General features: G+C 42.4%; 1 protein-coding gene across 1 annotated transcript in view; it reads left to right on the top strand.

Moving 5' to 3' along the window:
• The window catches only part of LOC132826241 (adhesion G protein-coupled receptor A3), a 544,117-nt gene that overhangs the window by 480,316 nt on the left and 48,373 nt on the right, over positions 1 to 15,428 (top strand). Inside the window, exon 15 of the mRNA XM_060841943.1 lies at positions 5,496 to 5,623. Coding sequence (XP_060697926.1) covers positions 5,496 to 5,623 — 128 coding nt within the window. The remainder of the gene's footprint in view (positions 1 to 5,495; positions 5,624 to 15,428) is intronic.

Below are 15,428 nucleotides of genomic sequence, written 5' to 3'. Positions count from 1 at the left end.
CCCCTATCTCAGCTAAACTTACCCACTTAAGGATAATCTCCTCAGATTTTTGATAAATATAGGTCAGAATTGTAACCTCATCTCTTAAGTGTCAAGTGCCTGCAATCTTTGAATAACCTGGCCATTGGCTGCAGACATGAAAGGCTTAAGTACAACAATGGTTGTGTCTAGTAGCTAGGGCTGAGTATGGACTGATTTACAAAACCGTGTATCTAACTAACTCACTTTCTGCTAAACACTTGAACAGCTTCATGCATGCCTCAGCTCACCAGTTGAAACAAACTTGCAGCAGGGAAATCCACAAATGAACTTCCATAACACCATAACACCTAATGAGAAAAGGATTATCTCATTATTCAATTCTACCTTGGCACTTGAAAAGGAGAGTAAGAGCACTTGAGCTACACATTATCTTGAGGTGGGTCATCGTATATTTGTATTTGCTGCGTTTACTTTGGTAAATTAGCAACAAAAAGGTTAGAGAGAAATATGGGGATAATGTAAAAGAGAAAGTCAATATTCCAAAACAGCCTGTAAAAAGATAACTGTATTGCCATAATCTAAGGGTATGCCCTAAGTATCTGAAACCTGATATTACAATACATGTCAGTTTAAAAAAGATTAGGAATGTTGCATCTTGAAGTTAGCTCCTTTTTCACTTAACTACTGTATCCATTAAACAGCCTCATCAATCATCTTGACCTCAACTCCCTCATCCTCCATTACTAGTACTTCCCACCTCCACCCCTTCCCCACCTTGAGGCCTTTGAACTTCTACATGATACCTTCAGTGCTCTGTCTGCTATGTCTCTGATTCCCTCAGGATTCCAACTTCATACCCCCCTGTCACTGATCTCTCAGACTTCAGATAGCCAATGCTTCTCCACCACCCATTCCCCTTGCATGACCTGCAATCTCTTCTTTACTCAAATGAAAGCCAAGCCTGTCACTTACGTGACTCCTTTGTGAAGAACCTCTCAGTGATGCCAAATGGACAAGGCGTGCAGCTAAATCTTATTACACTGTTACCCACACTCCCCCAAACCCCAATCTCAACAGCCCAGCTCCAAGAAAGGCAGAATGTTAGAACTCCCTAATGGTTATACTGAAGTAGATTCTCTGAAGCAAAGACAGTCATACTATGCTGATCAAGTTTAATGAGGAGCCTGGTTCTTAAATTTCATTCCCCCCACACACATATCTTTAAGTTTTATGTGATGATAGCAGGTGACTCAAACTTTGTTCTCCATTTATTTGATTGCTTGCAATACTCTATATTGGCCCTGATGGGTGGAACTCCAGCAACACTCAAGAAGCTCAGCACTATTCCACAAAAGCAACCCAATGGATTGGCACCCGTTCAGCATCTTAAACATTTACTCTTTCCAAGGTTTTAGTGAAGATCGGTCATTCGGGCTGTGGTTGAAGTTCTTGGTCAGTTCGCCAAGCTGGTTAATTTTCTTGCAAGCGTTTTGTTCCCGCCTCCTGGGTGACCTCTTCAGTGCTGAGTAGCTTCCAACTGAGGTGTTATCATTGTGATCCGCCCCAAACATATGCCATTCTATCTGTCATGGTGGGTTGCTCTGTTTCCGGTTTTGTACTGTAGTGGTCTGTAGATGGTCTCTATTTCAACATGTTTCTTTATGGAACCAGTGGGTGAAGACCAGGTCTCCAGGAATTCCCGAGCTTGTCTTTGCTGAGCCTGTCCCAGTTGAGTTGGCAGTTGAACCACCTGCCACAACAGACAGAACTGGGTGAGTCCCGAACCAGAGGACACAGTTTAAAAATAAGGTGTAGGCCATTTAGAACAGAGTTGAGGAGAAACTTCTTCACCCAGAGAGTGGTGGGTGTGTGGAATGCTCTGCCCCAGAAGGCTGTGGAGGCCAAGTCTCTGGATACTTTCAAGAAAGAGTTGGATAGAGATCTTAAGGATATTGGAATCAAGGGTTATGGGGATAAGGCAGGAATGAGGATGATCAGCCATGATCATAATGAATGGTGGTGCTGGCTCGAAGGGCAGAATGGCCTGCTCCTGCACCTATTGTCTATTGTAAGTTCGGAGCAGATCACAGTGATAGCACTTCATCCAGAGGCTACGCAGCACTGAAGGTATCACCCAGAGGGTACACAGCACTGAAGATGCTATCCAAAGGCTACACAGCACTGAAGATGTCACCCAGAGGGTATACAGCACTGAAGATGTCATCCATAGGGTGCACAGCACTGAAGATGTCACCCAGGAGGTATGCAAAATGTTTGCAAGAAAATCAACCAGCTCGGTGAACCGATCAGCAACATCATTGACTCTCTCTGCGATGGGTGCACTGTGGTAGCGATATGGACCATTTACAATATGCCTGCAGCAAGTGAGCGCATCTTCTTGAAAAGGACTGTAGACATCATAATTTTTATATCTAGCTGGACAAAGGCAGCAGGTACATAGAAAGACCACCGCCTGCAAGTTCTCCTCCAAGATACACACCATCCCGGCCTGGAAGTACATCACCGTTTCCTTCAATGTTGCTAGATCAAAATCCTGGAACACTAAGTTTGGTTCAAAGGCTCACTGGTACCTTATGCGGGATCATAGCAATGGACGGTAAACGCTAGCATTGTCAGTGAGATTCATTTCCCAAAAATAATGTTTCACCACTTCTGATCATAAAACTGTTACTCTTCAGTGGCCACATGCCTATTTCTATCCCTCCCTCACTCATTTAGTGTCTGGTGATATTTCCCAAACATACCACTGGCTTCTTCAGTTTGGAAGACTATTGCCTTTGGAGGAATGGGATAGACAGTTATTTCATATTAATCAGGGTAGACAGTGATTCTCCATGCTTCAAATAACTCTCATAGAACTAAATAAAAGACTTACTCACAATGGAACAATCCTCCGAATATATTACAATGAACTGGAGGTGATCAATAGCTAAACGATTTCTCATTGTGTTGGGTTTATTTTAGAGCAACCTATTCTTAATTGTCTGCAGGATTTTGTACAGAGGACAATAATCCAGATCATTTTGTTCCTGAATAGGAATATTATCTGCAGCCAGCAGAAGGTGGATGAGAGATGACATTCACTTTATCCAAAAGGAAGAGGTACAACAGCCCAAACGAGGTTTACATTTAGAGATCTTGGATCATACTACAATAGAATTGACCATCACCATACACCACCCATCATCACCCCTGGACTCCGTTACCCTCGACCTAATCATTATTTTTCTTTCCTTTCTTGGGGCAGCTGTGACGGGTGCAGTTGATGGCATTGAGGCCTATGCTCCAATATGATGGGGACTTTAGGTTTCTGTCTTCAGGAATGGGGAACTCCAGTTGTGGGCCTGGCTGGATTTCTAAGCCTCTGTGTTACGGCATAGAAAGAGCTGGCTAATATTTTTATCACTTTACTCTTCCTTATAGTATAGTAGTAATTTGAACAACCTATTACCTTCCTTCAAAAATAACTTGCTAATCGTGCAGTTTATTTTTATATGCCTTTAGGTAATTTGCTTTTATCCATTCGGTGGGACATACGCGTCCCTGGCTGGGTCAGCATTTATTGCCCATCCACAGTTGCCCTTGAGAAGATGGTGGTGAGCTGCCTCCTTGAATGACTGCTGTGGGTTGGCCCACAATGCCATTAGGGATTGCTGTTTTTATGTCTATTATATGTGGCTATTTAACAATAACATTCTTAGCATGTCTTTGTGATCTTCTTTGAGGCACACAATTGTTTTTAGACTTCGAGTGAGAAGCTCCAAGAAACCCTGATAAGATTCGCTCTGTCAGTCACATACTGCCACAGTTGACACTTCCTTTTAGATTTCGGGTTTTTCCTAACAATATAAATGCTTGCAATACTCAGCCACAGAAGCTGCAGGCACGGAGAGGGACTTGTCATGACAGTATGATTTTTCTCACTTGCTGTCAGCCATTTTCAACAAAAAATGCCCTTTTCACAGCTGGATTCATGAGCTTTTTGATATTTACATTGGTTCTGTGACTCATTAGATGCTTGAGAAGCATTTAAGGATCATTACTGCAACTGTGTCATGATCGAGTGCTAATGTTTAATTAGCACTAATGAAGCTGCATTCTTAGAAATCACGCTTTTAAAAACTGAGATTTCATTAACAGTTTAGCAATTTTAAACTTAGAAAATACAAACATTGAAAATTTATGGCACAGAAGGAGACTATTTGGTCCATTGTGCATGTAATAGGGAGAAAGAGCTCAGAATCACAGATGCATTATGGCACTGAAGGAGGCCATTTGGCCCATCAGGTCTGCACTAGCTTTGCAAATGTACTGCCATTCTTCTGTCTTGTCCCTATAACCCTGTATTTCTTTTTCATTTTAAAATAGCAATCTAATTTCCTATTGAAAGTCTCAGTTGAACCTACCTCCATTATATTCTCAAGCTACTTATTCTAAACCCTAACCACTCGCTATGTGGAAAGATTCTCTTCATGTCACTTATGTATCTTTCACTAATTGCTTTAAATCAGTGAACTTTCACTCTTTCATAAGAGGGAACACTTTGTCCCTATTCTATCTGTCCAGGGCATTCTTGATTTTCAATTTTTCCATCAGATTTCTTGTCAGCCATCTCTTCTCCAAGGCAATAATCCTAACTTCTCTCAGATATATTTGTAGCTGGAATACTTCATTCCTCAAACCATTCTTGTGAACCTCTTCTGCATTCTTGCGAACGCATCCTTTTCAAAGAGCAGTGTCCAGAAGTGGATACAGTACTGTGATTGATGCTGAGCTCATGCCATATTCAAGATAACCTCCTTGTTCTTGTACTCCAATTGGTAAAGCCTAGCATACTGTAAACTATTTAGTTAATTATAGTTGTTTATTAATTATTAAATAGCCCTGTTGTTTATAGCACTTCAGGTGCACATTCAGATTGCTTAATGTAATGAGATGTTGAATTTCGGCATATCTCCCAGTTCTTTTTAATTTAAGAATATTGAGCTCCAGATTCCATCAAGCTAAAGAGCCAAAAATGCAATTAAGCCACTTGTCTGTACTAAGCAAACATGTTTAAGACCAAATAATTAACATCTTATTTATTTTTTATTTAACTTGTATATCAGTGTGTCCAGTGCTGTTCTTAAATTATTTTCTTTTTAATTGCAAGTTCTTCCTGTCTCTCTCTCTGTTTCTTTCTTAAAATGGTTGTGAAAGATTGCTAAGGCAATTGCAGAAATCATCTTCATCTCTTAATTATGGTTTAGCAGGAAGTAAAAATGTTATGAAATTGTTTATATCTTGTGAGCTGTGTCGAGGTGAATTTTAAAAAAAGCTACATCATCAGATTGCATTCGTGTTTTGAAGAGACAAGAATGATTTTTAGATTAGAAAGTGATTGTCTAACGCTTCAGTTGCTAGATGTATGTAGCTTAATAAAGTATGTTCTCTTCCTTATTGTGTGGAAAAGAAGCAGAGACTGTTAATGAATATTTTTGATTGCCTTTCAGGATTTGAAGACTGTGCTTTCCTTCAATCAGTACCCAGGGGAATATCTGCACCCTGTGGTGTATGCGTGCACTGCAGTTCTTTTGCTGTGCCTTTTTGCATCTATTATCACCTACATTGTGCATCACAGGTAGGCTTTACAAAATAACATTTAATTATTGATTTGTTCATCTTTAAGCCATTCTAGAAACATACAATGTTAATCACAGAAAATTGTCTTTTGTTTAAAATTTGTCCCATTTGAAATGAAATCGAAAATGGAATTGTACAAATTCTTTGAGAAGAATGAATATGAGACATATGATACAGAATAGACTGACTTACCCAGTCAGTTTCTGTTGGTATTTGTATGCAATCTGGTTTTGGAAGAGAAAGAGTATGATTGTGAATGAATGCTTTCACAGGTGTGTTTTTGTGTATGCACAGTCACTTGATTGTGAGGGTTGTCTGAAATTAGAATAAAAATGGAAAGGATATAGTAATGTGAGATGTGTGAATGTCAATGTGTCATTATGTTTTCTTTGGAATATGTTGCAGTTGTGATGGCGGCAATGGTGTACTTATTGAACAATGAGTTTGTGAGTTGTGATCTTACTTGTCACAAATTGTTAAATTTCTTATAGCAGTGAAATGATTTCATGGTTCATAGCCCGCTGACTGTTAACTGCTCAGTGATATCCTCCCATATTTGTTGCATTATCTATCTCTTTAGGTACAGGACATCGCTCCTGCATAACCTACGCGCACAATGACATTTGGAAGGGTGTTCCAGGATTTTAGCTCAGTGAATGAATGGTGATATATCTCCAAGTTAGGATGGTGTATGGTTTGGGGGAGAACTTGTAGGTGGCAGTATTCACATGCATCTGATGCACTTCTTCTAGGTGGGTGAGGTTTGGAAGGAGTGTTGGTGAGTTGCTGCAGTGCATGTTGTAGGTGGTACAGCCTGTTGTTACTATGTCTCAGAAGAGGAGGGTGTGAATGTTTAGTGTAATGGCTGTGATGCCAATCAAGTGGGCTAGTTTATCCCATATGGTGTTGAGCTTCGTGTCTTGTTTGAGTGGAGAATATTCCTTCATACTATTGACTTACGCTTTGTGGATGGTAGATAGAATATTGGGTGTTAGGTGCGGTTATGACCTGTTCTCCCAGCCACAGTATTTATGTATGGAGTTTCTGATCAGGATGTTGATAGTGAGTATTAATTGATGGTAATGTGGCTGAGTGTCAACTGGAGTTGGTTAGATTCTTCTTTGTTGGAGATGGGCATTCCTTGACAATTGTGTGACACTAATGTCATTTGCCATTGATCCGTTCAAGTCTGGATATTATCCAGGTCTTGCATTTGGATGTGAACTGTTTCAGTATTTGAGGAGTTGTGAATGGTACGGAGCATTGTGTAATCATCAGTGAACATTCCCACATCTGACCTTATGAAGGAGAGAAGTTATTGATGAACCAGATGATGATGCTTGGGACTAGTATACTACCCTGAGAAACTCCTATGACTGAAATGATTGATTGCCAGCAAACACAACTGTGGTCCTTTGTGCTCACTATGATTCCAAACAATGGAGGGATTTTCCCTGATTCCCACCAACTTCAGTTTTACTAAAGTCCCTTGCTATCAGGTTTGGTTGTATGTTGCATTGATATCAAAGTCAATCACTCCTACCTCAGCATTTGAGCTCTTTTGTCCAAGTTTGAACCAGTCCAAATGAAACCACAAGACGAGAAACTCTAGCAGAACCCAAACTGAGCATCAGTGACAAGGTTATTGCTGAATAAGGGTTATTTAATGGTGCAATCATGTATCCATCCCATCGCTAAATGAAAGAGAAAACGGATAATCTTTCTCTTGAAAACAGGTGATTAATGGGGTTATCATAATGGAATATTAAAGTGTAGCAAAGCAAATTGCGAGTGCACTAGGAATATTCTTCAGGATTGAAGAGCTGATTTGAACTCATTTTCTTTTCCAAAACCCTTGTAAAAGGCTGTGCAGGTTATTGGCATCATTGTCTCCTGATATCTCGATGCACACTCACAGACTCTTAGTTTAGTTCAAGAACAAATAGGAGCATTCTTTTTGTAACTCCTTGCATAAGACTTTGAATTCTTCAAATTTTTTAAAAATGTATTACATTTACATTTTTGTGTCGATCTTGCTACTAAACTTCTGGTCACTACCTTCCCTCTAATTTGTTGATTGTCAACCAATGTTATCATCACAGTACAACTCAGCGCCAGTGTTAATATAAACTTGGAGGTCAGAATCTTCCAAAAGAAGTAGGAGCAGAATTAGGCCATTTGCCACATCAAGTTTACTCTGCCATTCAAATATCGCTGATATGTTTTTCAACCCCATTCACCTGCCTTCTCCCCATAACTCTTGATCTCTTCACTAATCAAGAACCTATCTATCTCTGTCCTAAATAGACTTAATGATTTGGCCTCCACAGCCTTCTGCAGTGATGAGTTCCACAGATTCACCACCCTCTGGCTGAAAAAATTCCTCCTCATCCCATTCCAGGTTCAGAAAGAGTCAGCTTGAAGGCAGATCTGAGAGAAATCTTACCGGAGTTGGTATCAAGTCAGTGGACTGACACGTTCTGAACCCGGGGGTAGTCAATCAGCACAATTAACTGCTCATTTTGTCAGCTGCTTGGGTACATTAGATTAGATTAGATTACTTACAGTGTGGAAACAGGCCCTTCGGCCCAACAAGTCCACACTGACCCGCCGAAGCAAAACCCACCAATTCCCCTACATTTACTCCTTTTACCTAACACTATGGCCAATTCACCTGACCTGACTGTGGGAGGAAACTGGAGCACCCGGAGGAAACCCACGTAGACACGGGGAGAATATGCAAACTCCACACAGTGAGTCGCCTGAGTTGGGAATTGAACCCGGGTCTCTGGCGCTGTGAGGCAGCAGTGCTAACCACTGTGCCACTGTGCCGCCCATTATTAGGAGAGACGTGTCTTGTGGTGATTTACCTGCAGCCGGTGATGGGGCCCCTCCAAGGTCTCTCACACATAACCTCCTGATCCTGAGCTGTCATCATCAACCAAAGCTGTGGACTCATGACAAACCTGAGGGAGGGCCTGCCCTCCACAAGCATGATCTTGTAGCCAGTGGTTTGCATAAACAAATCTGTATATTCATCAATGTTCACAGTGATGGTGGTCAATTCTGACAGTGGAACCGCCTTCCTTCCTGGACCATAGGCCTTCTGATTGTTCCCAGCCATGATCAGTTACATTACCACTTCAAGGAAGATCTCCCCGGTGGACGCGATGGCAGTGCAGGGTAAAAACCAAAAATGATCATGGCATTTGATTGTCCCTGAAAATGCACTAAGATCCATTGAGTACATAATATAAAGAAGTGACAAGGAAGAAAAGATGTATTCATTGCATCTTTAGGAAATCCCTATGTGCCGATCAGCCAAGGAGCTTTTTTTTTAAAATAGCGTGTTCACTCTTGTAAAATAGAAAACAGACAACTTCATGCACTCAGCAAGTCCCAAATCTGGAAGATTCCTTAAATGATTATATTAAAACAAAATGACGTAAGTTCAAGCTTATGCAGCGTATTTAGGTACCAACAAAGGAAAGCAGTGCCTCATTTTAATCCACCCAAACTCTGTTCACTTACACAGAACTAAAATTGGACCTGTACTGTGAATGCAAACAAGATTAACCCTGCAGCAACTGTATACTGTCTCCATGCCAGCCTTCTTAAAATCTCTGTTAAGGAGCTATGCTGCTGTGACCCCCCCATAAGATCAACATGATGGTTTTCAATGATTAATTTTGCACTGCTGATCCTTTTACTGTGTTGAAGGTTCATTAAAAAGCTTTACTAAAATCCTTTTAGGCTAGTAGAGAGAGAGAGAGTCCGGAGGATTGATAATGGGCAAGAAAAAAAGAGGTTTGAACAGTAGTTGGTGTCTGTCTTCATGGAAGAAAGCCTCCTAAAGATAATTGAAAATCCAGAGGTGATAGGGCAGGATTACCTTAAAGCAATCACCATCACCAGGCAAAAGAGGCTGGGAAAACTTTTGGCTCTGAAGGTTGATATGTCACTAGCATGCATTTCAGGGTCTAAAAGAAGAAGCAGCACAGAGACGAGATCCATAGTTAGCCTAGCATCTGTCATAAAGAGCATGCTGGAATCCAAGATGCTTAGAAAATCAAAATGCAATCAAAATCATAGCCAAGATAGACATGTGAAAGGGAAAATATGTTGAACAAATCCATTAGAGTTTTTGATTAAGCAACAGTTGTGATGCTTAGAGGAGAACCAGTAGATGTGGTGCATTGGATTTCCAAAAGGCATTTGTTAAGGCACCTCTTTCAGATAGGAGCACATAGCAATAGGGTATAAGGTATTGGCATAGCAAAGGATTGGTTAGCTTACAAGAAGCAGAGAATAGGGATAAATGGGTCATTTTCAGACCAGCAATTTATAGTGAGAGGAGTGCCATAGGGATCAGTGTGGGGTCCTCAAATCTTTAGACTTTATATCAGTGACTTGGTTGAGGGGATGGAACATGTTAGCTACTTTTGCCAATGACACCAAGATGAGGAAGAAAGTAAGTTCATGAGTAGGTAGAGAGTCTGCATAAGGATAAATTCTTCTAGGAGAAAGTGAGGACTGCAGATGCTGAAGATCAGACCTGAAAATGTGTTGCTGGAAAAGCACAGCAGGTCAGGCAGCATCCAAGGAGCAGGAGAGTCGACGTTTCGGGCATGAGCCCTTCTTTAGGAATGAGGAAAGTGTGTCCAGCAGGCTAAGATAAAAGGTAGGGAGGAGGGACTTGGGGGAGGGGCGTTGGAAATGCGATAGGTGGAAGGAGGTCAAGGTGAGGGTGATAGGCCGGAGACAGGGTGGGGGCAGAGAGGTCAGGAAGAAGATTGTAGGTTAGGAAGGCGGTGCTGAGTTCGAGGGATTAGACTGAGACAAGGTGGGGGGAGAGGAAATGAGGAAACTGGAGAAATCTGAGTTCATTCCTTGTGGTTGGAGGGTTCCTAGGCGGAAGATGAGGCGCTCTTCCTCCAGCCGTCGTGTTGCTATGGTCTGGCGATGGAGGAGTCCAAGGACCTGCATGTCCTTGGTGGAGTGGCAGGGGAAGTTAAAGTGTTGAGCCACAGGGTGGTTGGGTTGGTTGGTGCAGGTGTCCCAGAGGTGTTCCCTGAAACGTTCCGCACGTAGGCGGCCTGTCTCCCCAATATAGAGGAGGCCACATTGGGTGCAGTGGATGCAGTAAACGATGTGTGTGGAGGTGCAGGTGAATTTGTGGCGGATATGGAAGGATCTGTTGGGGCCTTGGAGGGAAGTAAGGGGGGAGGTGTGGGCGCAAGTTTTGCATTTCTTGCGGTTGCAGGGGAAGGTGCCGGGAGTGGAGGTTGGGTTGGTGGGGGGTGTGGACCTGACAAAGGAGTCATGGAGGGAGTGGTCTTTTCGGAACACTGATAGGGGAGGGGAGGGAAATATATCTTTGGTGGTGGGGTCCGTTTGGAGGTGGCAGAAATGACGACGGATGATACGATGTACCTGGAGGTTGGTGGGGTGGTAGGTGAGGACCAGTGGGGTTCTGTCCTGGTGGCGATTGGAGGAGCGGGGCTCAAGGGCGGAGGAGCAGAAAGTAGAGGAGATGCAATGGAGAGCATCGTCGATCACGTCTGGGGGGAAATTGCGGCCTTTGAGGAAGGAGGCCATCTGGGTTGTACGGTATTGGAACTGGTCCTCCTGGGAGCAGATGTGGCGGAGACAAAGGAATTGGGAATATGGTATGGCGTTTTTACAGGGGGCGAGGTGGGAGGATGTGTTGTCTAGGTAGCTGTGGGAGTTGGTCAGTTTATAGTAAACGTCCGTGTTGATTCGGTCGCCCGAGATAGAAATGGAAAGGTCTAGGAAGGGGAGGGAGGAGTCTGAGATGGTCCAGGTAAATTTGAGGTCAGGTTGGAAGGTGTTGGTAAAGTGGATGAACTGTTAAACCTCCTCGTGGGAGCACGAGGCAGCGCCAATACAGTCATCGATATAGCAGAGGAAAAGGTGGGGATTGGTGCAGAAGATGGACTGTTCCACATATCCTATGAAGAGGCAGGCATAGCTGGGGCCCATGCAGGTGCCCATGCCTACTCCTTTGGTTTGGAGGAAGTGGGAGGATTGGAAAGAGAAGTTATTTAGGGTGAGGACCAGTTCAGTCAGTCGAAGGAGGGTGTCAGTGGAAGGGTACTGGTTGGTGCGGTGGGAAAGGAAGAAGTGGAGGGCTTTGAGTCCTTCGTGATGGGGGATGGAGGTGTACAGGGACTGGATGTCCATGGTGAAGATAAGGCTTTGGGGACCGGGGAAGCGAAAATCATGGAGGAGGTGGAGGGCATGGGTGGTGTCCCGAACGTAGGTGGGGAGTTCTTGGACTAAGGGGGACAGGACCGTGTGGAGGTATGAAGAGATGGGTTCGATGGGGCAGGAGCAGGCTGAGACAATGAGTCGGCCGGGGCGGTCAGGTTTGTGGATTTTGGGCAGGAGGTAGAAACGGGCGGTGCGGGGTTGTGGGACTGTGAGGTTAGAGGCGGTGGATGGGAGATCCCCTGAGGTGATGACGTTATGGATGGTCTGGGAGATGATGGTTTGGTGGTGGGAGGTGTGGTCATGGTTAAGGGGGCAGTAGGAGGAGGTGTCCACAAGCTGGCGTTTAGCCTCAGCAGTGTAAAGATCGGTGTGCCAAACTACTACCTCGCCTCCCTTGGCTGCAGGTTTGATAGTCAGGTTGGGGTTGGAGAGGAGGGAGTGGAGGTCTGCACTTTCTGAGGGTGAGAGGTTGTAGTGGGTGAGAGAGATGGACAGGTTGAGGCGGTTAATGTCGTGGTGGCAGTTGGCAGATAGTGAGGTTGGGGTTGGAGTGGAGGGCTGCACGTTCCGATGATAGTGAGGTTGGGGTTGGAGCGGAGTTGATAATGAGGTTGGGATGCATAAGGATAAAGACAAATTAAGTGAGTGATCAAAAGTTTGGTGGATGGAATATAATAAGGGTAAATGTGAGCATTCTGGCAGGTAGAATAAAATAGCAGAATATGATTTAACTGGAGGGAAATTTACAGAATTCAGCGTAACAAAAGGATTTGAGAATCCTGGTACATAAATCACGTAAAGTTAGTTTGTGGGTACAGCAAATGGTTAAGAAAGCAGGTGGAATGTTGTTGCTTATGGTGAGGAATGGAACATAAAATTAGAAATGTTTTAAGGCAGTCATATAGGACCTTACTGAAACTGTATCTGCAGTACTGTGTACAATTTTGGTCTCGTTTTTCAAAGAAGTGGTTCAGAGGATTTTCAGTCAACTCATTCTCGGGATGAAGAGCTTATCTAATGAAGAAAGGTTAATGGATTGTCCAATATTTTTTGGAGCTCATAAGAATGAGAGGAGTTTGTAATGAAACATATAAGATCTTTGCAGGTCAGGATTGGGTGGTTAGCAGGAGGATTTTTCCTTTTGAGGGAGAGACTAAAACTAATATAGTTCAAGTATAAAAGGTCTCCCTTTTTAAGGTCAAGATGGGGAGAAAGCTTTTCAACAAAAGGATCATTAGAGTGTGAAATTCTCTTCCCCAGAAGCTAGTGAGAGCTAAATCTTTAAATTTATTGAAGATTAAGTTAGGTAGATTTTGAAAGACATGGGAGTAGCGCTTGTGGGAGGCAGACAGTAAAGTGGAACTGAGACTAAGATTCTTATGTTCCAAACTATCGATTCCATTGCTTTGAACTGATTTCATGCTTGAGGTCCAGAGAAAGGAAGTCCAGTTTGTCATTTATTACATTTACAGCATGCTGATATTTAGGTCAAATAAAACCTACGGTTTATGGGAAACCATGCTACACCTGGAACTCTTTCAAATTCAAATTCACCTGTTGTGGTTCTGTTAACCGAGCTGGAAGTTTTTGCTGCAAACGTTTCGTTCCCTGGCTAGGGAACATCATCAGTGCTATTGGAGCCTCCTGTGAAGCGCTGCTTTGATGTTTCTTCCGGTATTTATAGTGGTTTGTTCTTGCCGCTTCCGGCAAATTCACCTTCCAAACTTTCAAGACAGCTGTGTTGCCAGAGCAGTGAAAGATTGCAAATGTTACACTCGCTTACCCCCAACACTCCCACTTCAGACAAAGGGGAGACCGATTAACCTGACAATTTACAATTCCGTCTGCTTAATATGAGTGTTAGGGAAACTTGATGAAACCACAGTCTGGCAGAAGAATCAAAAGAAGCTTGCAAAAGGCAATTGAATAAATACTTATTCAATTATAAAGAGAGAGAAAAAACTGTAGGTATACAGGAAAGAACTAGTAACTGCAATTTACTGGATTGCATTTCAAATGAGCAAGCATAAAATTGAGGAGTTGAATGAGCTCCTTCTGTTTTTGGTAAACTCTGATTCTGTAAGCACATACTGCTTTCATCCTGAATAAAAAAACAAAAAAACTGTGGATACTGTAAATCAGAAACAAAAATAGCAATTACTGGAAAAGCTCAGCAGGTCTGGCAGCATCTGTGAAGAGAAATCAGAGTTAACGTCATTGGACCCAAAACATTAACTCTTATTTCTCTTCATAGATGCTGCCAGACCTGCTGAGCTTTTCCAGTAATTTCTATTTTTGTCTCTCCTGTAAACCTTCTACACAGTTCATTTTCATTACACTTTTTGCTTTGGAGAGGTTCTAAGAGATGTTTATGTTCGCTCAACAATCAACACGAACTGGAAATAAACTTTTTTAATGTAATCATAGGCAGCTTAATTAAATAATTATACTATTACCCTGAATGTCTGGAGAAATTAGTAGCAGTTCAAGTTCAGCTGATGTCTATTGACTGTAAACTTAATTAGTTATAGCTTTTTCACATTGGAAGCCTGTTGGCTCTGCGGGAATGTGAGAAACAGTTCTTTCTGAACTTATTGTCTATTTAACAATTCTGTGTTTCATAGAACCTTCATAACATTAAAAAAAAATTATTTTGTTCATGATAAAGTTATCTCCAGAATTTGCTGAAGGTCATCAGTGGCTAGACTGTTTTACCTGCACTTCACTCAATCTAGTCTATTGCATTTGCTGCTCATAAGGTAGTCTCCCCGATGTGAGAAACAAAGCTCACTCACTTCAATAATTTCGGTCCGAGACAAGATCTGAATCAGTAGTGTCATTTATTTCACACTTGCAAGCGGGTGTGATGTCCACTGTCCACAAGGCAGGGACAAACACACACCGAATTCAACGAATGCTCGATATTTATATAATTTGGTTTCTATTTTTTTTAATCTCATTGTTCCTCCCCTGTTTACATCTTCCACTTCCCTAAGACCGGTACCCATTACTCCTGTTTATCTCTTGCCTTATCTGGCCTTGTCTGTGACACAATGCCTATTTCTGGCCTCACAAGGCCGTTTGACCTCGTCCTGCTGTGGGTCATTGTTAGGCATATCCTTTGCTTACCATTATCTACTCCCTTCATCTGTGCCGCCCCTCTCATACTGATTGTTAAGACCCTTTTAATTGGGGTTTGTTCCTGTGTTTCTGTTAAAGTGGGAAACAGATGTTTATACCTATTGTTTGTACAAGTGTATCTAGCTTACCTGCCTCTCCTCACAGCATCTTATCTAGTCGCCTGTATTTCTACCATTGTTTTGCAGTCCCGTTTCTTTCTTGCATACATTTTTAGCTAATACAAAAAAAATTATACATTTCCTCCCCATAGTTTCCATTCTTGTTGACTCAGCTCTTGGCTGAAACAATTACACACTGGTGTGAGTTCATTTACTTTGCATCAGTAATTATAATTGCAGAAGTAACATTACTTTACCTATATCCCACACTGACAAAGTGGAAATGAAGTATAGAGTGGGTGACCGCTTTGCAGAACATCCATGTTCCGT

Source organism: Hemiscyllium ocellatum, chromosome 22, assembly GCF_020745735.1.
Source record: "Hemiscyllium ocellatum isolate sHemOce1 chromosome 22, sHemOce1.pat.X.cur, whole genome shotgun sequence".
Classification (NCBI taxonomy): domain Eukaryota; kingdom Metazoa; phylum Chordata; class Chondrichthyes; order Orectolobiformes; family Hemiscylliidae; genus Hemiscyllium; species Hemiscyllium ocellatum.
This window is presented reverse-complemented; position numbering and strand designations above follow the sequence as displayed.